Source organism: Aethalodelphis obliquidens, unplaced genomic scaffold, assembly GCF_003676395.1.
Source record: "Aethalodelphis obliquidens isolate GAN/ISIS:26980383/991018 unplaced genomic scaffold, ASM367639v1 scaffold30, whole genome shotgun sequence".
NCBI lineage: Eukaryota > Metazoa > Chordata > Mammalia > Artiodactyla > Delphinidae > Aethalodelphis > Aethalodelphis obliquidens.
The window spans coordinates 21400870-21424287 of record NW_020837974.1 but is presented as its reverse complement, the minus strand read 5'-3'; the positions used below and the strand labels follow the sequence as shown (position 1 = coordinate 21424287).

The window sequence follows — 23418 nt, the reverse complement described above, 5'->3', positions numbered from 1 at the left end:
TATATATATATATATATATATATATATATATATTTTAGAATGTCGGGGCTGGAAGGGGCCCTAAATGTCCCTTAGTTTAGCGTTTCTCAAAAGGTGATATGTTCACAGCAGGTGGTTGGCAAGATAGTTGTACATGGAACACAAAGCAACAATTTTTGGCCATAGCTGTAGGAGATCAGAATATGCCACCTCAATATATGCCACTTTGGCATAAGGATTATTTTGAGCTGAAGACAATTAAGAAACAGCAGATGCCACAAAACCTCTCTGCTCCCCCTTCCCCCATTTGCCTAAAAGCAGGACATAAATTTCTATGTCCTGCTTCTGTGCCAGGAGGAGAAGGGTGAATCTTAGACTCTTAAGCTCTGGTTGGCAGCTCTGGGCTCTCCACAGCACCAAGAGGAATCTACGTAACAGCCCTCACCTAAAAAACCCTTGTCTTCCATTAGTTCCCCCCAAATATTTACCTTCCCACAGTTTGCCGGCCCTCAAAGCCAAACCCCATTTCCTTTGTCTTGTCATTTCTATTGTTCTTCGTTAAGATGCTACAGAAGCCCCAAGTTCCAACCAGTTCCTCTGAGTAACTCATTGCTGAGTTTCTCCTCCATGTATGCACACCACATGCATTAATAAACTCTATTTTTCTCTTGTTAATCTGTCTTTTGTCAGTTGGATTGCCAAGGCCCCAGCTGGAGAATCTAGGAGGGTAGAGGAAAATTTTTTTCCCTCCCCTAAATGATTATATGATTGTTTTAATATTTCATTTAAAAAATGCTAGCATTCATTGTCAGCAGTGACATAAATTTTCTCTTTAAAATTTGCTTTTAAAGGATGTTAACCAGACTTTTATGGTGATCATTTCACAATATACACAAATATCAAATCATTATGTTGTACACCTGAAAGTAATATAATGTTATATGTCAATTATATCTCAATTTTGTATATGTGTGTACTTTTAAGTAAATGAAAGTGAATTGATTAAAAATATATGTTAAGTAAATTATGGTTTAGATGATGTGCAGACAAGGCAAAATTGTGACGTGATTCAGGAGGGACTGAAGCTTGGGACATGCTAGTGCATTCTGACCTCTCTGATTTATGGATGAAGAAATGATTCTCAAGAACATGAGGTGCCTGTGGTTACAAAATTAGTGGCATAGCCAGGGGTGGAACTCATGAAAAGTGCTAGGCATATACATTTGAGTTATTATTGTTGATTATTATTATTATTGATTATTATTATTGTTGATTATTATTATTAATAATAGCAAACATTTGTAGACTAGCTATTATATGCCAGACACGGTTTTAAGTGTTTTACGTATGTTGTGATTCATTCCTCACAATAACCCTATGAAGTATGTTATTACTATTATCCCCATTTTACAGATAGGGAAGCTGAGACACAGAACCCAAAGCATAGATGTAGTAAGTAGTAGAACCAGGATTTGAACCCAGAGTCTGTCTTGTTAGTCATTATACTCTAGTCCCTCTCAAATGAGTCATATTTGAGATATTACTACAGACATTATTCACTACAGACATTAGCTACTTTAATTAACCCCAAGGTGGATCTTTTTATTCACTGGAGGAGCAGGACCTTTCCCCTGACCTACGCTTCCTGTGGGTGAGAGCTCTTGGCTGGGTGCCAGGGTGCTGGGTCCCAAGGCCAGCCCCGCTCTTGGTATCCTCACTATACCCATCCATCCCCTTTACCACCAGAAAGTATGGGGGGGTGGCTAGTCAGCTAAGCCCATTAAGACCCCACCCTGCCCCTTAGGCTGAGGTCACCTCCACATGGCCCACGTGTTTACAGATGTGGACACTTGCCAGGATCTCCATCCCTTCCCCACGATCGATCATGACTTTGTTTGCTTCGTTTCCAGGTATTTACGAAAGCGATGATATCAGTGCCATCACGTCTGAGATGGAAAAGGCTCTCAACTACTCCCAAAAGGTATGCCTTAGGTGTGGGGCAAATGACTGCGCTGGCTTCTGTGTTAGGGTCCTGGGGCTGCCATATGAAGTACCACAAACTGGGTGGCTTAAAACAACAGACATTTATTCCCGCACAGTCCCAGAGGCTAGAGTCTGAAATCAAGGTATCAAGAGGGCCATGTCCCCACCGAAGGCTCTGGGTAGAATCCCTCTTTACCTCTTTCTAGCTTCTGGTGATGGTGGCTGTTAAAGAAAATGAAATTGCCCTGGACGCTTGTTAAAAATGGCAAGGAAGGGCTTCCCTGGGGGCGCAGTGGTTGAGAGTCCGCCTGCCGATGTAGGGGACACGGGTTCGAGTCCTGGTCCGGGAAGATCCCACATGCCGCGGAGCGGCTGGGCCCGTGAGCCATGGCCGCTGAGCCTGTGCGTCCGGAGCCTATGCTCTGCCACGGGAGAGGCCACAGCAGTGAGAGGCCCGCATACTGCAGAAAAAAAAAAAAAAATGGCAAGGAAGACATTATTCAAGACGACTGCAATAGGGGAGAGAGATTGAACTCAACTCCGATTATACAGCAAAGATAGCTGGGCATTTATAGCCAATGAGCAGAGTGAGAGGGTCAGTGGATGGAAAATTACTAAGATGAAGTTGACTAGATATCGCTAGATATCTAGATATCGCTAGATATCTAGATAGCAAGGGGGATTCTTGCTAAACAGGTTCAACAGTATTCTTTGCTAAAACTGGGTTCAGCAGGCCAAAGTCAAAGCCCAGTCAAGAAGAGGGCTCAGAGGAACATGACTAAAGTTTGGTCAAGGAGGGAGTCCTTGGCAACAGCAATCCTTGCCTGTCCTTGGCTTGTGGCAGCAGAACCCCAATCTCTGCTTCCATCTCCACATGGCTCTCCTCCCTCTGTGTGTGTGTCTGTGTCTCTTCTCTTATAAGGACACCAGTTGTATTGGATTAAGGGCCCACCCTCCCACTACAACCTCATTAACTTACATCTTAATTACATCTACAAAGGCCCTGTTTCCAAGTCAGGTCATGTTTATGGGTACAGGGGAACTTCAACATGCCTTTTTGGGGGACACGACTCATCCCACATCAGCTTTCCACCTTTGTGCTGATCCACAGACACCAAAGGCTTCCAATGAAATGTGAGAGTGTCCTGTAAGTCACTGGTTTCAGGTCCGTGTGCTCTACGTCCTGGCCCGTACGTTCTTGAACACATCAGTCTCATTCCTAAACTCAAGGCCTTTGTACCTGCCACTTCCTTCACCAACTGTTCCCCTCCCAGGTCATCCATGGATTGCTCCTTATGATTCAAGTTTCACTAAAATGTTACCTCCTCAGAGAGGGAGTTGAGCAGTTCAAGGTGAGACGAGAGCGGGACCAGATCGCATCGAAAGCAGTGAGAATGGAAATAAGGGAACAAATGTGAGAACATGTCTTTAAGGAAGAATTGACCAAACTTGTGGCTGATTGAGTGAATGGGGTGAGGAAGAAGAAGAAATCCCAGGATGACTCCCAAGTTCCTTGTGGTGGGACCTGGTAGACAGGACCCAGAGAGAGAAAACAGGTGGGGATTCGGGGAGGGTGGGTCTAGAACAAAGGTGAGTTTGCGGGGCCTGTGAGATAACAAGTGGGGGCATCCTTCAGGCAGGTGGATAAAGATGAGGCCTGGACATAGAGGTGTGGGGCAGCTCAAGCCATGAGGTGCACAGAGGACACATAGGTGGACGTGACTCACATTTCAAATACGACCATTGTCAGGACTGCCCGTCTCCCCAGCTACATGGTGAGCTCTTGGGAGGACAGGGCCATAGACTGGCAAACCTGCAGCTCCCCTAGACGTGCCTGAGCTGTCCTCCCAGAAAGGGTCCCTCTTTGCTGCTTTATTCAACTGCTTCTCAGGTGCACATTAGTCCTGCTCCCTCATCTGATAAACTCACTCACAAGGTGTTAATGGGCACTAATGGTTTAACCCACCCTTCTTATGATGTTAGTTACATTTGAGTGGTGTCTTCTAGTGCCTTGATTGAGAATAATTATTGAGGAAGCTTGCAGGCAGTTGAGAAATATATAGGCAAAGGAACGAATTATCACACCACTCTTCTGCCAGCATCCAGGGTCGGCCCTGGGCACATGGTGAGCTGACCACCACATGTGGCTGCTGGGTCCACATATGCAGAGAACACTGGCTTTGGAACAAGACCTGCCTGGGATTGAATGGAAGATCCTCTACTTACTCACAGTATGGCCTTGGACAAGTCCTTTAAATTCATAAGCTTTGGTTTCCTTACCTGTAAAATGGGGATAGGATAGCCCTTGCCCTGCCAGTGTAGTTGCATGTCTTGTTGGCAAGGAGGTTTGAGACCCCCCAGGCAGTAACTAACCCGGTGCCTGATGCATCCCAGGCCCTCCATACATGGTACTTATTATTTTGGCTGCATTGGGTCTTCGCTGCTGCACGCGGGCTTTCTCTAGTTGCAGCGAGCAGGGGTCTACTCTCCGTTGCGGTGCGCGGGCTTCTCATTGCGGTGGCTTCTCTTGTTGCAGAGCATGGGCTCCAGGCACGTGGGCCTCAGCAGTTGTGGCCCACGGGCTCAGCAGTTGTGGCCCGCGGGCTCAGCAGTTGTGGCCCTCAGGCTCAGCAGCTGTGGCACACGGGCCCAGTTGCTCCACGGCATGTGGGATCTTCCCGGACCAGGGCTCGAACCCGTGTCCCCTGAATTGGCAGGCAGACTCCCAACCACTGCGCCACCAGGGAAGCCCCATGGTACTTATTATTAACAGGCCTGATCCACAGTGCTCTTGGCCCCAGGCAGCACTCTAGGGACAGAAAGAGGAGTACAGGGGCCCCAGTGGCCCCAGCACCTCCTGCTGTGTGTGTGTGTGTGTGCGCGCGTGCGCGTGTGCGCCAGTGCCCCGCGTGGAGACACGCTGGCTCGGGCGCTGCTGACGCTCCCAGTCCCCCTGCAGTGTGCCTTGCTCGTGTCGTCTCTGAAGAACCAGTCCGGAAAACAACAGGAAAGTGCAGCCCTCCTGAGGGACAAGCCGAAGACGCTCCAGCTGAGACGTCAGCCCGGGAAGTTCTGTCCCTCCAAGCCCAGAGCACGCTCTGTGGCCAGAACGGTTTGACTCCCCTCCCCAATAACACACAGGGGATTCTGTTTCTGCCTTGTCTCCTGGTCTTTCCTAGATCTTGAAGTGGCCTGGGCCAGGCCCCCAGACCCCAGGGCCAGCAGAGGTGGGAGCAGGGTCCTCAGTGGTCAGTGTCCTGGCCTCCAGGGGGAGGGGACCCCCGGGGGGCCTGCTTCTCAGCTCTGGCCACCCCCTCCACCCCACCTTTGGCTCTGCCTGGCTGTCCCAGCTTTGTGGTTCCAAGAGCTCCGTGGACTCGGCACCCTCCGTTACACGTGCTGGTTGTGAGGCAAGAGGGCTTGTCTGGGAGGGTCTCTCGGGGCAAAGGAATTAGGGGCTTGGGGCGTCTAATGGGTCCTTTCTGCTGCTGCCCGAGGCTTTTGGGGGCCTGATAGGAGCCTGAGGGTGCACCTGGGCCTGCCCGGGGCTGATCCCCGTTCACAGCCTGTCAAATCTGTCCCGCATAAAATACCCACCTCGGCACTCAGAAGGGGCCTCTAGAGGTGTGTCTGGGGGGACACCCCAGACTCCACAGCACTTGGGAGCAGAAGGGCAGTGAGATCTGTGAGCGCTTCAGCATTTCACCAACTGACAGGCCCTTGTGAACACAGCACACTTTCAGAATGAAGAAATCCACCCAAACCGTGTGCAGCTAACTCCCTTCCTGCGGTCAGCACTTCTGAGCGGTTCTGTTCCCATGGGCACTGCCCTCGTGTACAGAACTCCACCAGGTTTTGGGCGCCAGCCCAGAGACATTGCGCCTTCCCGTCTTCCCAGATTCTGAGGTGAAACCCCGCGGTCTCGGAGTCCGCCTTGGGCCTTCAGTGGTTCCCAAACTGGCTTGGTTACGAGGGGGCTTGGGCTGCGCCAGGGCCTCTGGCAGGCCTCCTGAAATGCAGGTGTGGGAAGCTGGGTTGCTGGCGGGTGGCTCTCTGGGATGGCAGCTCTGGGCGTTTTTCACAGCCGCCACCCAGAGGTCTCCTCCGCTGGTCCAGGCCCTGGGTGACTTCGTTTAACCATCACCACGTTCCGGTTGTACCCGGTAATGAAGGAACCCCTTCCTTAAAACCGAGGTGCCCAATAGGGCATGGAAGTTACCTGAGTGGTTGCTTGTCATGCTGGAGGCCCAGAAATCCCAGTCCAGTAGGAAGAGGGGCAGGTAACTGGTGAAGCAAGTTCAGGCAAATCCCCACAGTTGTCCTAGCAGGCCCTCTCTCATAACACACACACTCACACTCACACGCACACGCACACACATGCGCACACACATGCACGCACACTCACACACGGATGCACGCTGTCACACTCCCACACACACTCACATATACATGCACGCGCACACGCGCACGCACTCACACACGCACGTGCACTCTCACACTCACACACATAACGCACACCCATGCACACACTCACACATATGCACACACTCACACGCGCACACTCTCACACTCATGCACTCACGCACACACATACACACAACGCACACCCACTTTCACAACGCACACTCACGCACACATGCACACACACTGTCTCACACACACGCAAACACACTTAGTCACACACACACATACACACTCACACACACTCTCACTCACACACACACACACACACCCTTTTCACCTCAAATCCCAGAGTCCTCTCCGAATGTGCAACAGGAGATGGGGCGAGTGTGTGAGAAGTCTACTTCCTGAGGCCTCGCCATGCAAAGGTTCCTACTTGACAGATTGAGGCTGGGATGACTGGGGTGCTGCCCCCCACAGAGAACAGACCTCTGATGGAAAAGACTGCTGTTTTCTAGAGCATTAAAGATGACCCTGACAGAGAGAAGAGTCCCCCCTTGAAAGCTCTGCTATGGAGTCCACTCAGTGGCAAAGCGGGCGTCCCCCCAGGTAAGGCACGGCCCCGGGGGTGGAGGGGTGGACAAGCACGGCTGAGGCATGGATTCGTGATAACAGTAACTAAAGTGATCAGCGATCGTGTGCCAGCCCTTCTGCTAAGATTGTCCCATTTAAAGCTTATAACAATCCGTCCTGTATGGCAGCGAATCTATTAGTTCCTCCATTTCACTGATGAAGAAATTCAGGCTCAGAGGGGCTAAGGAGAATGTCCAGTGTCAGCCGGTCATGACAGGGCACCAGTATTTTTATGAAAGTACTCAGCTCATAGAACCTAAGACCATGTGTCTTCTAATGTCAGACACATAGCAGAGCGGCTCAGAGCAGAGTTCTGGAGTCAGCAAGACCTGGATGGAATCTTTACTCTGCTTCTTACTGACTCTGAGTCCCACTTACCTCATCTGTAAGCTGGGGTACTATGAGGATAAAACAAGACAGGCTACGGGAAGCACTTCGCACCAAGCCTGGTATATATCAGCAGCTCTGGCTTTACTGATCCAGGGGAGGCCAGAGGACCCAAAGGACCTCAGATCCACCTGGGAGCCCCATTTCAAGGGCAGAGCATAGCTGAAGTTGACTAGTCTCTAAGCCAAGCTGCACAGCTTCACCACATAAACCCTCAAGGCTGCTCCAGCCGACAGGCCAAATGTCCTCTAGCTACAGCCCAGCCAGTGAAAGAAGGGACTGCAGATCGGAGGAGGAAGACCAAATCAAGGGACGCAGAGACCTCTCTCTCGCTGTTCTATACAGAGACAGGGAATAATGTGGGTAAGTCGGAGGCTGCACAGATGTCTGGACAGCCCCCTTTCCCCGTGGGACCTGGAAGGTGATCAGGCCCCAGGGAAAGGAGAAATCTCCCACAGTCCCGGGACATGGGCAGCAGTGCACCCCAAGCAGGCCTATCCTCAAACCACTCACATCTCCCAGCCCAGGGAAGTGAGCTTGCAAAGTCTTGACACAGGCAGGAGAGTGGGAAGAATTGATGCCGGCGTCTCCCCAGGTCCCTGGGCGCGGCGCTCCTGCTCTGCGCATGAGGGGCAGTGTCCTCAGACTGATGGGAAGGGAGTGGAGATGAGCCTCCCAGGTCAGTCGGATTGATTGCTGTGAAATGGCACAGGTCCCAGTAGCAACCCATTGACATGTAGAGAAGGAAGATCCCAGCATGCTTCCCCAGATCAGCACAACAGCCTCCCTCCTACCTCTCAGCAAATTGCACCTAAGGAATGTTACAGCTGACTTGATTGACAGAGAAATTGACATGGAAAAGGGAGGCTAGGGTAAGAGAATTGCACAAAGTAACCCTGCTCTGTTTCTCCCAGGCTTCGTGTACAGGAAGTACCCTCAAGGAAGAGCCCTAAGGAGGACTAGCTTTTCTATTGAGTTGCCCAGAAAGGATACAGTCTGCTCCAGCCTAGAGGTATTATGCTGTCTGCACCAGCACATGCCCCCACGCAATAATTCCTTCCACCAGCCATTATTTCTGAGAGGGTGGGTATACTTGGAATTGAGGCCAAACCTGCTTAGAATGACTGTTTAAAGTGTCAGGATAAGGATTCAATAGAGCTACGTGGGAACCTGGGTCTGCCACTTCCTAGCTGGGTGACCTTGGGCAAGTCATTCAGTCTCAATGTCTTCCTTTATAAAATGAAAACAATTGTACCTAATAGGATTGCTGATTAATTGAAGTATGTTTTGTGTAAAGTACTTAGTGGCGTCAGATCCTTTCGGACGCAAGCAGCAGAAATCCCCCTTCTTGTGCAGATCCAGAAGATAGATCATCTTTTCTTCCCACAACCGGTCAATAAAAGTCTGAGCTTGGTTCTGACCCAGGATGCCATGCTCTGATTGCTTTAAACCGAGCCATTCTTGTATCTCTCATTGCGACAAGGAGCCTGAGACTATCCTCATTGGTTTAGAGTCTAAACTTTAGAACAATCCCATTCAAGTTTCATGGGAGAGGGTTGAAATGGAAATTGGGGAGGCAACAGTATCCACCAGACTAGGGAGTAGTAAGTGCTCAATAAATTTTGTTCCCTGTTCCCCGTATTTCTTGTGCATCTCTCCCCAGCACAGGGGCAGGAAACTGAATGTGATGGAGGCTCAGTGAGGACCTGGGAACCCCACATTTCAAATACAAGACAGATTTCAAACATGAGGTTTTAAAAGATGAGTCAATCATTCCATTAAGCCTGAATTACCCAAGATAATAGTTCTTTCCTTTATTCTAAAGTGGGTAGCAAATTATAGACTAAAAAAACTGAAGATGGAGATCTCCAGATACCTCGGTCCCAAATGCACTCATCAAAAGTCAACACAGACTTCGGCGTCAGCCAAATACTGCAGTATCTTCCCCAGCATAGAGATCAACGTAAGTCAAGATTGGTGTTGGTTCTTTTTCCTCCCAGCTCCTGTCTCTTCTCAGGCACAAATGGCTGAGTGTGTTGGGGAAAACTCCCCATGAATGTATGCCCCTGGCTTCAATTCCTGCTTCTAAGAACCCCACCCCCCAAAGAGGGACTGCACTCAAGGAATAGGAGATGCAGAATCCTGTTGGAAGAAAAGTCAGCCCCTCAGAGTGCTTGAGACCATGCTCTAGGGTTAGAGGGGCTCAATGGAGGGGGAATTAGAAACAACTGCCGAGAATGCAGGACAGTGGCTGGAATCCTCACTAATAAGAGCTCTGTACCCTGACACTGACGATGGTCCCATCAGGATGGCCGGGAACAGCGGTTATGGCAGGAGGTGAGGGGGTTCTCTATTTTCCCGTTTTGAGGTCATTTTTTTTATTGCTTTGACACTGGAACAGGTACATTTAGTAGAAAATGAAAATCTAATCGTGCTTTTAAAACAGAGACCCCATTTTCTCTCCTTGCCCTCTGATATGACATTGTCAGCTATAAAGCTAAAACGAGCCACCAGAAAAATGTTATGGGAGTTTAATCATGCCGCCCCCCTCCTCCATCGGAGGTCGTCTCTTAGTTTGAAATGCATCGACCTCCCATCCTACCATTAAGGGTTTTCTATTTAAAATTTAGAGATACTATGTTTTTTTCTTATTACAGTGACCACATCTGCCACAGAAATCGTCATCCCAATTCCCACACACCTTCCGAGAACTGTGCATTTGGTAGTTCAATAAAAGAGAAAAGCTTTTAAACGAACAGACAAAAATGTATGCTTAACAATGTTTTGAAAATTGTGAACCACGGTAGACTAAACTATTTTAGGGGGTAATGGGGAGGTGAAGAAATAGCTGACGGGGTTGGAATTTCCCTTTGCTTGCCGTAATCCAGGGGATGGTGAGACACATTCAGTGTACACCCAGGGAAATCGAAGCGTACATCACACACCTGGAGAAGGTGATGCGGCGCTATGTCCAAAGGCTGCAGTGGCTGCTGTCTGGTGAGCCTGCCTGCTATCCTGGAGGGCGGACGAGCGTGATGGGCAGCGGGAGGGCAACCCCAGGGACCCCAGGGTCAGTCCTTCCCAGGCTAGGCACTCACAGACTGTCACCCAGGGGCAACATGACTTCTGGGTTCAGAGGTCAGGCAAGGTGCTGGATGACAGGGCGGTGGAGCACGAGCCAGAGCAGCAGGGAGACCCAGGCCTGGTCAGGCCGCTCTGCCGGCTCGTCTCCCACACCTCGCCTCCTGGGTGTGACTGAAGGGCTGCTGCCCCTCAGGAGCCTCAATTTAGTATTGATTGGGCCCCACAGAACCAGTCCATGAAGGTAGAGATGGGAGGGGCTCCGGACAGGGAAGATGCCCCTGTTCTTCTTTACAGAGAGCACCAAGGCCCCTCTGGGAGAGGTGAATGGCAGGGCTGGCTGAGAGCCAGGCTCACATCCCAGAGGAGGCTGGGCTGGGCATTAGGAGATGGTCTGAAGCATCCAGTCCAAAAGGCCAGGCAGACAGCTAGAACTGAACCGGAGGTTCAGTTCAGGCTTTGGGGCCTGGAGGGTTCCTGGGACGATAGAGGAAGGATCCCAGGGTGGGCCACTCAGGTGCCTGCCCAAATTCATTAAGTCCAGTCCTCTGCAGTAGAACCTGGTATAAACAGTCCTTGGGCTGACTGCTGCTTTCCAAAGCCTCTGGAGCGGGCGGCAAGCTCGGGTGCAGCTGTCAGGTCAGAGGCTGAGGCGGGGCGACGAGGTCGTGTGCGTATTCCCAACGCACACCTCCCGCCGGGGAGAGTGTGAAGGGCAGCCGTGCAGCCGCTTCTTGTGTGGTATGAGTCGTGCCCCCACCTCACATACAGCTACACACCCAACACCATCTAACGCCTCCGAATGTACCCAGGGGATGCTGCGCTGAGCCTCTCATTCATTATTCAACGAATAAGTGTTGTTCTCCCGCTCCGTGCTGGGGAGGTGGTAGGGGAAACACTTCACAGGTTCCCTGAGCTCATGGTCTAGGGGAGACAGTTGTTACCCAAAGAGCAGGGTGACAAGTGTAAGGAGGAGACAGGCATGGTGCAGTGAGAGAGGGACAGGGGGCCTGCACAGAGAGATCACGGAGGGCTTCCCCGAGGAGGTGACATTTGAGCTGAGATCTGAAGAATGAATAGATGTCACCTGAGGAAAGAGAGGGAAGACTCTCAGGGCATGACTGAGGTGCTCAGCGGGGGAGGAGGCTGAGTACAAAGACTGAAGGAAGCAGGGTGGCTGAGATTAAAGGGTGCCACCACTCCAGGGAGATGAGGCCATGGCCCAGACTTTATCCTAAGAGCAATGGGAAGCCACTAAAAGGTTTTAAATAAGGGGAAAGTGATGAAGTTAGCATCGGCAACAATCCCTCTGGTTGCTGCGTGCAGTATAACTTGCTGAGGGGACGGAGTGCAATCAGGGGAACCTAGTAGGAATCCAGGGGAAAGATTAGGATAGCTGGGAAGGGTAGTGATGATGGAGACGGACAAAAAAAGCAGAGTTAGGGAGGCGATAACGGCGGGGCTCGGTGGCTTGCAGGGTGTTTCCGCTGTCTGGTTCCCAAGATGGATCAGCTGGCCTTCTGTGGTGGGAGGCCCCTCGACCAGCTGGCTGGCTGTCCCCGCGGAACGTCCCACACACCTCAGGATGGCTCCCCTCATGTCCTCATGTTGCCATGAGCATTGCCAGAGAACAGCCCAGATGAGTCCTGGAAGATTCCTGGGCAGTGGGTCCAGCCAGCTCAGGCTACCTTTTCCTGGAGACCAGTGGACCCTTTCTGCAGCAGTTTTCCAGTTTTTCTACTCCTGCCTCCAGTGAGGTCTGAGGTGTGATTCGGGAATGCTGGACATGCCATCTTCTTCTCTTTGGCTTCCCCCGTGTTACCTCCGTTTAGCCTTGGGGCACCAGAAGGGCTGGGGTTAGCGGTTGCCTTAAAGTGTGGATCAGAGGACCTGGATGTGAATCTCGGCTTCGCTGCCAGGCTGTGTGACCTTGGGCAAGTCACTGTTTCCCCTTGGGATAAATCCCAAATCCTTTAACAACCTCTCCAGCTTTCTCTCTGTCCCTCAAGCATGACATGCTCCTCTCTCCCACTCAGATCCTTTCACAGTCTGTTCTCCCCGCACACACCCCCTCTCATCCTTCAGCCATAGCTTGTCTGCTCCCCACCCCACATCCATCAAATTCAGATTCTCCCAAGTATGTACTCCTTAACTTTGTGTCATAACCCTCAGCAGAGTGGTAGCTGTTGGTATAACATCCGTCTTCCCTGCCTCACTGGCAGCTCCGTGAGGGCAGGGACACTCTGTCGTCTCCACTGCACTTTGCTCAGTGCCGGGCACACAGTGCACGCTCACTTGATTTCTGTCAGCCAATCTACAGACTCCATGCTCTGTAACATCATTTCCAGCCCCAAACAATACTGTGACACCGCTTAACCCAATCACTTAACTTTAGGGGTGAGGAAACGCAAGCCCAGGGAAGTTATAATCATTTGGGCAAGTCATCCGAGGCAAAGCCATAGCAGAAACCTCGACCTCCGGAAGCCCAGTCCACGCACCGGCTCTGCCCTTGGACAATGACCCCTCTAGCAACACCACAGAGGCCATCTCCCAGTCGGTTCACATCTGATCCGTGATCACTCAGGCAACGGGTGTGGCAAGACCTTGGATTTTATAGCTGCAGTGAGGAGAGCCACCCTCACTCCTCCCCTGCCTCTGCCTCCACCCGCCTCCGAGCAGGAAGCCGCCGACTCTTTGGGGCCATTTTGGAAAGCAAAGTGTGCATCCTGCTGGACACGTCGGGATCCATGGGCCCCTACCTGCAGCAGGTGAAGACAGAGCTCGCTCTGCTGGTCTGGGAACAGCTGCGGAAGCACTGTGACAGGTAAGAGGCAGGGGTGCTGGTGCGCGGGGGTCAGGAGATCCAAGGGATGGCTCCTGAGGTTCCCCTGGCCAAGGTCACTCCCTCCTCAACACTTATAGAGCACTTTCCCTGTGCCAAGCGCTTTACATGCGTGATGTCATTCAGTCTGCACAACGGTCTTATTATTATCCCCATTCTTCAGCAAAGGAAACAAGGGCTTAGAGAGGTTAAATCATTTGCCCAAGATTGCATAACCAGTAAGTGGCTGAAGTGGGATTTAAATCTATTTCTGTCTGCACCCAGAATCTTCACTGTGTATGTTCTCATCCTCAGGTGGTCCACAGGGGGCCCAGGGCTTGCTGTAGGGTCTTCAGGGATAGGTGTGAGTCCTCACAGAGGTTACTTCCCCTGAGGTCAGTATAGACGGGTGCGTTCTAACCAATCTCTTTCACCTCCTCTCCGGCCCCCACCTCTTCTCCGCTCTCCACAGTTTTAACCTGCTCAGCTTTGCAGAGGGCCTACAGCCGTGGCAGGACACTCTGGTGGGGACCACAGACGCAGCCTGTCACGAGGCTGTGAAGTGGGTGACTAACCTGCATGCTCAGGGGAGCACCTCAGTCTTGCAAGCATTGCTGGCAAGTTCCACCGCCAAGCCTGACCCAGTGGCAAAGCAGAAATACCATCGCCCCTATCCTGACATTGCGCCATGCTTTGCAGTTTACAAAGAGCACTTTAGAATTTACTGTTAAATCATTTCATCTTCCCAGCAACCCAGTGAGGATGAGATTCTCGCTGTTCTCACTTTATAGATGAAGACACAGAGGCCCAGAGAGGTTAAGTGACTTGCTTGGGGTTAACCAGCTAGGAAGTGGGCTGAGCTCTTTCTCCTAAACCTCAGCAGCTTCCTGGTCTGTCATAGGCTGAAAGAGGAGGCTCTCAGTCTTAATGACAAGTCGGTGAGATCCAACCAGACTTGGGGACAGCAGGCCAGTGGTTTCTGAGTCCTGGTTGGCCCCTCTTCTGAGCCAGACAACCTACATGCTCTCTCAGAAAGCTCTCAGTTTTCCTGATGTGGAAGGACTGTACCTCCTGACGGACGGGAAGCCAGACACAAGCTGCAGCCTTATCCTCAGTGAAGTGCAAAGACTCACGGAGAAGAGAGACGTGAAAGTGCACACCGTCTCCCTGAACTGCTCAGACAGGTGGGCGGTCAGGAGCTGTATCCCTTCCCCACGGCTGCGTGGCTGAGGGGCAAGGCTCATCCTCACCTAATCCAGGGACTCACGCTATACGCTGAGCTCTCCTGGGCCCAAGTCCTGTGTGTGAGCAGTTAGGAGGCCCTGGGCAGGCATTACACCAGAGAGAGCCCCTCTGTGTCCCTGCCCACCCGTCAGCATCCTGACTTTCTCCAGCGTGGAAATGGGTTTGCACCGATTCCCACAGTCACACGCTGTGTTCTCCCGTTTCGTCTTCCTTCGGGGCACATTTGTGAATATTTAGGGGGAAAAAGTTTAAAGTAGCTATGGTTATTTTTTTTTTTTTTTTTTTTTTTTGCGGTATGCGTGCCTCTCACTGTTGTGGCCTCTCCCGTTGCGGAGCACAGGCTCCGGACGCACAGGCTCAGCGGCCATGGCTCACCGGCCCAGCGGCTCCGCGGCATGTGGGATCTTCCCAGACCGGGGCATGAACCCGTGTCCCCTGCATTGGCAGGCAGACTCTCAACCACTGCGCCACCAGGGAAGCCCGCTATGGTTATTTTTATAGAAGAACATGTGTTAGACAGGAGAGATTCAGCTCCTTCAGAACATTCATATTTAATCTCTCTGTCTAAACTGTGAGCTCCGTAAAGGTCACACTGTGTCCCTGCCAGGCCAGACACATAGTAGGCACTGGATAGATGTCCAGTTAAGGAATGGGGCCCCGTGCTTTGAGGGTGACCCTCATATGGTGAATCCACTTCACACAGCAGTAGCCACTGCCACCCAAATACCAGCTGGGAGGGTGGCTTGGTGATGCTGAAACAGTCTCAGTGGCACAGACCTCGAGGTCCAAGACCGCTTACCCCACTCATGTGACTTCCCCAGGGGCTGGGGGCTCACAGAGACCTCGGTGGGCCTGGCCCCAGCCCTCTGTTCCTCCCCGCAGGACAGCGGTTAACTTCTTGAGAGATCTGGCCTCTCTTACTGGGGGCCGCTATCACTGCCCTGTCGGTGAGGACTCGCTCTTAAAAATGCAGGACCTGCTGACCAGGGGCTTCATCAACGAAAGGGTAGGTTGTGGAGCTACTGGGTGAGTTCTGTTGAAACAGCTCAACAAAATGTCAACAGGCATGGCTTTTTCCTCCTGATTGATAAGATCTCTGCTTCTCTTGTAAAACAAAGTATTGACTAAAAAAGGTTGTGTTTCCCTGCTGCTCTCCTTCTAGGCTGCCTCCCCTCCAGGTTGGGAAAGAAGCAGGGTTAGGGGCATTATTTAATAGTAGAACAGTTCACATTCACTGAGCACTGCCTACATGCTACAGGTTTGTTGCATTATGTAAATTACCTCTTTTAAGACTTCCAACCATTATTATACCCATTTAATAGACGAATGAACAGGCTTAGCCAGGTTTCGGAATACACCTAAAGTCGGAGTAAATGGTAAAGCCAGAGCCCAGACACCCATGCTCCTAAGTTCTGTGCTTTAATTCCTGCATATTTCTGTCTTCCCGCCTTAAATTCATTGAAGCGCAGATATTCAAATGCTCTGTTAAAAAATAAATACAGTAAAGTCATAGGTTTTTTTTCTTTTTGTGGTACGCGGGCCTCTCACTGTTGTGGCCTCTCCCGTTGCGGAGCACAGGCTCCGGACGCACAGGCTCAGTGGCCATGGCCCACGGGACCAGCCGCTCTGCGGCATGTGGGATCTTCCCGGACCGGGGCACGAACCCGTGTCCCCTGCATCGGCAGGCGGACTCTCAACCACTGCGCCACCAGGGAAGCCCCAGAACTTGTACTTTTAAGGCTAGGCTCTAGAATTTCATTAGTTGACATAAGAAAAAGGCATATCTGTGGAGCTGTTTTACTAGAAGAAATAGAGAAGGGGCTGGATAGGTTTTACTGATTAACAGTGAGATAAGGTGTATATACTACTTCTGTTCTACTGGGCAGAGCTGTGCTGACTTCAGTGAAGTCCTTAGACCCTTTTAGTTTCCACCATCCCCTTCCTACACTGACTCTCAGACATCTAACTGCAAAGTGTCCTCTTTGCAGAATGACTGCCTTGACAGGTGGTGAGCTCCCTGTCCCTGGAAACATGCAAGCTGAGGCCCACAAGATTTCCTGCACTGGGAGGAAGGCTGCTTTGAGTTCACTCTAAAACTTTTCTCCTGAGATTTTGGATTTTCAGGTCCCACCCAGTCATTTAATGGATCTAATTTCATACTCATTTCCCCTTTTCAAGGACTCCATGCTGCCACTATTTGAAGGAGATGATTTAAGGAGATTGGCCCAGGAGATCACCAAGGCCAGAAGCTTCCTCTGGCAGGCCCAGTCCTTCAGGTGTGCCCTTCAAGCAGCCCCTCCCGCCTGCCTCGTGGCTCCAGCCCACCCAGACCCTGGGCCCCCTTCAGGTCAGTGCCCACTCGGTCATGACACCCTTGCTCCAAGAGCTCCTGCCCTGCTTCTCCCTGCCAGGCCCAGAAATTTGGGCATCGAGGGTCCATCTTTCTTCATCTCCTGTTCACTAGGTCCCAACTCCAGAAGAAAAACAACACAGAACCGAAGGTCGCTCCGTTTTAGAAAAGTGTTCTCAGGTAAGGGGAGGGGATGAACTCATCAACTTTTGAGCGCCCGTCAAGGACCAGGCAGCATGCTCTATTTTGTGGACAGCAGTGACTATGGGCAAGGATCAGAAACAATGATTCCTCTAAATAGAAAAGCCATCCTACAAAGAACCACTCAGCAAATGTTGGCCCAGAGGGAAAGGTGCCCTAGAAAGCTGTAACCCACAGATCAGCATGATTCCAGGCACCAGGACTCCCTGGAAGCCGAGAGAGGAAAGCTCTCTATCCCTGGGTCCACCCGGATGTTCCCGCATTGTCCCCAACACACCCCACACTCCAGTCACAAGATTGTCACTTGCTGGAAGTCCTGCACTGAGCCCCCTGCTTGGAACATCCTTCTGCCACCCTCTGCCTGGTGACTGCTTCTCGTCCATGAAGACACAGTGCAAGTGGCATCAACTCCACTGTGAAGATGCCCCTGGGACCCATCAAGAGCTGGGAGATTCCAGTCTTCCCCCCATAGCATCCTGACCACGCATCCCTCTTTATAGAGGTGACACTTAACTACACTTAGCACTCCACATTACGCTTCCTTGCCCCCTTGTCTCTTCTCCTTGACCGTGAGCTCCCTCAGGATGAGGCTGGTGTCCTAACCATCTCTGGGTCCCAAGAATCTGCCACGTGGCAGACACATAGTAAACAGTGAGCACGAAGCTTAGTTGTGAGAGCCCAGCTCTGGAGACCAGCCAGATAAGATTGTTTCTGCCTCAGTCCTCTTGTTCTGTGCTTCCCCACCACCCTGATCCACAGGTGCGACGCAGACTCGCCATCAGCCCCTCTTGGAGGAAGAAGAAACAAGTGAGCCTCACCGCCACCCACTGCCCCTGCTCATCTGAACTGAACTGAAGTCTGCTCTGGAGCCCAGTCCAGAGCGAATGCTCAGCTCAAGCATGTGAAAATCGGGCTGGAGCTGCTGGGCCAGCCCTACTGTGTACATATGAAATGACTGTGTCATGTGTTATGTCAGCTGGGCTCATTTCTAAGACAGGAAAAATTGCTTTTATTTAATTAATAGGATCAAAGTTACTTTTAAATGGATGTGATCATTGCTGTGTGTGTGTGTGTCTCTGTGTAAATTTTTGGTGTGATAAAACTTTATTAAAAGACTCGTATCTAGATATATAAAGAACTCCAAATCAATAAGAAAATGATAAACATCCTATTTTTAAAAATGGACCAAAGGCTCAGACAGGTATAAATGAACAAGAGGTGTATGAAAATAGGTGCTCAACAGCCTTACCCATCAGTGAAATGCTAATTAAAACTACAGTGAGAACCACTACACACCCACCAGAGTGGCTAAAAATAAAGACTGGCAATATGAAGATAGGCAGCAGCTGGAACCCTCACGCGTTGCTGGAGTGGAGGGTGGAGCGGTGTAACTTGGTGCATCCACGCTGGAAAACTGTCTGCCAATTTTCACCGAAGTAGAACGTGTGCCTTCTCTCTGCCAGCAATTCCACTCCAAGAGGAATGAGCGCCCACGTTCGACAAAAGACATACACAAGAATGTTTACAGCAACTTTATTCGTAAGAGTCAGAAAATGGAAGCTACTTAAATGCCCATCAATGGTAGAATGGACAAATAAATTGTGATACATCTGTGCAGTGGAATACTACGCATCAATTTAAAAGAATGAACTACAGCTATATTCAACAAACTGCGTCAATTTTATGAGGAATATTGGGCAGAGGAAACCAGACACAAAAGAGTACATACAGTATAATTCCAGTTATATGAGGGTCAAGAATAGGCAAAACTATTGTTGGTGACAGAAGTCAGAAGGGTGATTACCTTGTGTGTTGGGGCCACTACGGGGCTATACCTTGATCTGGCGGTGGTTACATTGGTATATACACAAGTAAAAATTCATCAGATTGTTTAAAAACACAGTTTACTGAGACTTGACAAGCCATGGCTTTGGCCAGGCTCTGTACTGGCCCAGGGAGACAGCAGTGACCACAGCCCCTTCCACAGTGGGTCTCAGTCTGGTCACTGTCTTGGACAGCTGCCCTCTGCATCATCTCTATCCACGCCTGTGGTCGCTGCAGTACGTCACTCAGGCTGTCATAACAAAGTACCACAGACTGAGTGGCCAAAATAACACAAGTGTATTGTCTCCAGCTCTGGAGGCTGGAAGTCCGAGATCAAGGTACAGACAGGCCCATGCTCCGTCCGAAGGCACCGGGAAAGGTCTGTTCCAGGCCTCTCTCCTGGCTTCTAGCAGCTCCTTGCTTCTGGCAGCATAACTCCAATCTTCCCATGATGCTCTCCTTGTGCACATGTCTGTGTCCAAATTTCCCCTTTTTATAAGGATGCCAGTCATACCGGATTAGGGCTCTACTCTAGTATGACCTTATCTTTAATCACATCTGCAACGACTCTATTCCCAGCTAAGGTCGCATGCTGAGGTACTGGGGCTTAGGACTTCAACATATGAACTTGGGGGGGGCACAATTCAGCTATAACACTTGTGTTGTAAACTATGCTTCTCCCAATTAGATGACACCAGCCAGATGACTCTTGGGCCTGGGGAACAAGAGTTCACCAGCCCTGCTGGTGGGAGAGGAAGAAGCTGGTCTTTGTGAATGGAAGGACAGACCAGAGACGTGGTTTGCAAAGCAGCGAATCACAGGTGCTGGGTTTGAATCCCAACCTCCTCTCATATAACGATGATAACAGCTACCGTTGGTTGAGCACCAACTGGGCAGGCATAATACTCAGCATTCTGCATATGGTACCTTGTGAGCCACAAGGCTTGCAACATCACAACTGTAAAGTACACACCAGTTCCTGTTAACGGATGAGGAAACCAAGCCTTGTAGCTGCCCAAGACACGCAACAAGAAAGTGGCAGGGCCGAGATTTAAACCCAGGGCTGACCCCACGGCCTTTTCCCACTACACTCTGAGCCCCTTTTTATCTCTCTGAACCTGCTTCACTGTCTCTAAAATTGGGCTAAAACAGAGTTGTGAGGATTAAGCGAGATACCTTACCACCTGGCACATCGCATGTGCTGGCTGACGTTTTTCTCTTCCCCGCACCCACCTATGTCCACAGAGGAGGTTCATTTAGGTGAAGCCTTTCCAGTAGCCCTCTTCAAACCGAAGTAACCAGCCCTTGGTGCTCTGCAGCTGTGCCCACTGTTGGGCATATGCCTGCCCTCTGCCACTGGCACTTGCAAATGAATTTTCCAGGGATGGTGCGATCCATCTGGGTCCCCAGTGCAAGGGAAAGGACAGCACTGAAGAATCCCCTATTAAATGTGGAATGATGGCATTGGAGAATGGCTAACCCAGAGGTGGGTGGAAGGATGTAAGAAAGGAAGGGTAGATAGATGGGTGGAAGGCAGGACAGAAAGATATGAAATGAACTGGCTGGATGGAAGGCTTGATGGATAGATAGGTGGAAAGACAGAATAACGGGTGACTAGATGAATGGATGAATGGACAAAAACATAGTTTAAAATTGGTGGAAGGATGGATGAATAGACAAAGAGATGGATGGAAGAATAGGTGGGATAATGAATAGATGAAAGAGAGGAAGGAGGGAGGGGAGGAGGGCAGGAGGAAAGAAGGCAAGAGGCAGGCTGAACAGACGGGACCACGTGGGAGGGGACATGGATGGGTAGGTGGGTGGAGAAAGAAACACCGTTTCTTGGGGTTCTAGGCCGTCTATGCGGGCAGGACCCGGACCAGCACGCAGGACCTTCGCGCCCTTTCCCCACTAGCATCGTGGCCCATTTCACCCTTCGACCGGCCTCAGTTTCCCCTCTGGGAGAGCGTGCGTGTCCCCGCCTTAGAGACGACGGTTGCGGCGGAGGGGGTAGTGGGTGCAGCCGGGACGCAGGAAACCGGCGCGGGGCGGGCGTGGGGCGGTGCCAGGAGCCCCGGTCGGCCCCGCCCCGAGGAGGGGGGCAGCCCCGTAGCGCCGGGCTCTGCGCGGAGACTGACTGACGCGGGGTTGCAGCCGGGATCGCGTAGCGCCGCGGGAGCCGGGCCGGGTGAGCGCAGCCAGGGCGTGAGGCTAGGGACGCGGGGCGGGGGGCGCACGCGGCAGCAGGGAGGACCCGCCCCCGAGCTGCCAGGCGGCCACTCTCAGCTTGGGGGTCCGCTCCTGCCGCCCCATCGAGGGGGGCGCGCCCGCGCCCGGAGGGATCCCCGACCATCTTCCACAGATTCCTTTCACTCAACCCCGCTTTGGGTCCCCAGCGACCTGGATCCAGGGCCAGCCATTCACTGAGACGCCATCAGAGTTCGCAAATGTTCTCTGAGCCTCAGTTTCCCTCCCCGGATGATGGGAACAGTAGCCCCCGCTGCACAGGACCGCCAGGAGGATTAAATGTGGCAGTGCCGGGGGGGTCAGCCGGGTGCTTGGCCCTAGGCTCCCTGCTGCAGAACAGTCCTGAGTGGCTTCATTCACTCAGCGGCTGTTTACTGACGGCCTGCTTTGTGCCAGGGTGCCACGCACACTACAGTGATCCAAGCCTTCTTGGAGCGTGCATGCCAGTGGTCTGTGAGGACGCTGCCATCTGTGAGAGTTATGGGGGTTCAGTTGACAGACGTGGATACTGAGGTGCACTGAGGTTATAAGGACCTTGCCCAAGGGCACACCCAGCAAATGGGACCTGAGGCAGGGTCCCAGCCTTTGTCGCTGGAAGCAGCCCCAGAGGCTAGAAAGACAGTTCTGGGGCCACAAACCCTTCCCCAGGACAGAGTCCCCTGGGCCTGGGTAGAGGAGGGCTCCACTCTGTGGTTGTATTCCCCCCTCCCAGTGGAGGAATTAGACCCATCCCCTGTGACGACTAACATCTGGGGTGTCTCCCCTCCCTGTCACACCCGTGAGTGTCAGTGCTTGTATGGGGCATGACTATATCCCTCACTCAGAACTTCGGAGAGCAGGGCAGTGACAGAGGAGACTAGAAGATGCTGTATAGCTGTCCCGGCCCCTGCCCCGTGACCACCACCAGCAACACCTGTGGGGCTCGTTACTCAGTCATTCGGTCACCCAGTTGCACCTGTTCCTTTTTTACAGCCCCTGTGTGCCACGCAGGGCAGAGTTTACCTCTCTCTGTATCCACGGGGCCTGGCGCACGGCAGGCTGAGAGTACACAGTCGCTGCTGTCATTAATGATGATAATGGTGATCCGGCCTCTGGGCCAGCCTCATCCTCGGGTGGAGCAGGAAGTGGGAGGCTGGGGGTGCGACGATGGTAACAGGGACTGACAGCCTGGCTCACTTTAAGTCTAGAGTGAGGAGGACGAGATCCTCAGTGCTGGCCCCCGAGACCCACAGAGCTGATCCTGAAGCCCGCAGGGGGCTTGGCAGGCCTTGTGGTACCAGCCGTCTGCACTGCGGGGGGACCTGGGAGAACCAGAGGCAGCAGTTGCCAGGGCAGAGGCGGTGCAGCACTTGTGCAAGTTTCCAAGGCCCTCTGGATCCCATGTGGATTCCTCCCTTCTCTCCTTCTCCAGGAAGCCCTCCCCATTTCCCCGTCAGAAAGCAGTCACCCCCCCAGTCAGGTGGGGTTCCCCTTGGCACGATTTGATCTGTCTCCCTCTGGTACTACATGGGAACCGGGATTTTAAGGAACTGGTGGAGAAGTCAGGAATTCTTGGTGTAAATCTCAGCCATGCAGCGTGACTTTGGGCCTTGGTCTCCTGAGCTGTGAAACCCAAGGCCTGGCCGCTTTGTCTCTGACTCTGAGGAAGGCAGCGGCCACCTTGGAAGTTCTCAAGATTCTGAAAGGGACAGGTTTGGGAACTCAGAGGGTCTCTAATTCCCACCAGGAGGTCTCCTGAGCCCCCAGGGGTCTGATAATCCGCATGAGTTGAGACAACTCTAGAACATACGTTCTTCTGTTTTTTCCCACAGGTGGACAGATCCTGGGTCCACATGGCTCAGTAGAAGATGAAGCCCAACCTGGCAGGCTCCTCCCCAGAGGCCTGCAAGGCTGCAGCGCAGGGCGAGCAGAGCTGCCCTGTCTGCCAGGCCTGGGCTGGGGTCTCAAGCCTGGGGTCTGAGTCAGGGCCTGGGCCGGGGCCTGGTGCTGCGTCCAGACCTGGGCCGGGGCCTGGTGCTGGGTCAGGACCTGGACCTGGGCCTGGTACTGTTCCAGGGCCTGGGCCGAGTCCTGGTGCTGCTCCGGGGCCTGGTGTGGTTCTAGAACCTGGATCAAGGCCTGGTGCTGCTTCAGGGGCTGGGCCAGGGACTGGAGCAGTGTCAGGGCCTGGGAAGGAGCCTAGTGCTGTTCTGGGACCCAGACAAGGGTCTGGCGCAGTGTCGGGGCCTGGACCAGGGCCTGGTGCTGCCTCGGGGCCTGGACCAGG

At 52.1% G+C, this 23418-nt stretch overlaps 2 protein-coding genes and 1 long non-coding RNA gene across 3 annotated transcripts in view; all 3 read left to right on the top strand.

Annotated features, from left to right (window-relative positions):
• VWA3A (von Willebrand factor A domain containing 3A) overlaps window positions 1–13400 on the top strand; it is a 44260-nt gene extending 30860 nt beyond the window's left edge. The window contains exons 21-28 of the mRNA XM_027126678.1: window positions 1890–1960; window positions 4922–5074; window positions 6882–6972; window positions 7636–7746; window positions 8298–8395; window positions 9209–9346; window positions 10272–10380; window positions 13144–13400. Of these exons, the coding sequence (XP_026982479.1) occupies window positions 1890–1960; window positions 4922–5074; window positions 6882–6972; window positions 7636–7746; window positions 8298–8395; window positions 9209–9346; window positions 10272–10380; window positions 13144–13292 (920 nt within the window). The 3' untranslated portion in view covers window positions 13293–13400. The remainder of the gene's footprint in view (window positions 1–1889; window positions 1961–4921; window positions 5075–6881; window positions 6973–7635; window positions 7747–8297; window positions 8396–9208; window positions 9347–10271; window positions 10381–13143) is intronic.
• A 370-nt stretch (window positions 13401–13770) lies between these two features.
• Window positions 13771–18176, top strand: LOC113630793 (uncharacterized). The gene is made up of 4 exons (XR_003437087.1): window positions 13771–14469; window positions 16709–16806; window positions 16995–17060; window positions 17841–18176. It is a non-coding gene; the product is annotated as an uncharacterized LOC113630793 (long non-coding RNA).
• Window positions 18177–19599: 1423 nt separating this feature from the next.
• The window catches only part of SDR42E2 (short chain dehydrogenase/reductase family 42E, member 2), a 20626-nt gene continuing 16807 nt past the window's right edge, over window positions 19600–23418 (top strand). The window contains 2 exon segments of the mRNA XM_027126677.1: window positions 19600–19726; window positions 22964–23417. Of these exon segments, the coding sequence (XP_026982478.1) occupies window positions 23000–23417 (418 nt within the window). The 5' untranslated portion in view covers window positions 19600–19726; window positions 22964–22999.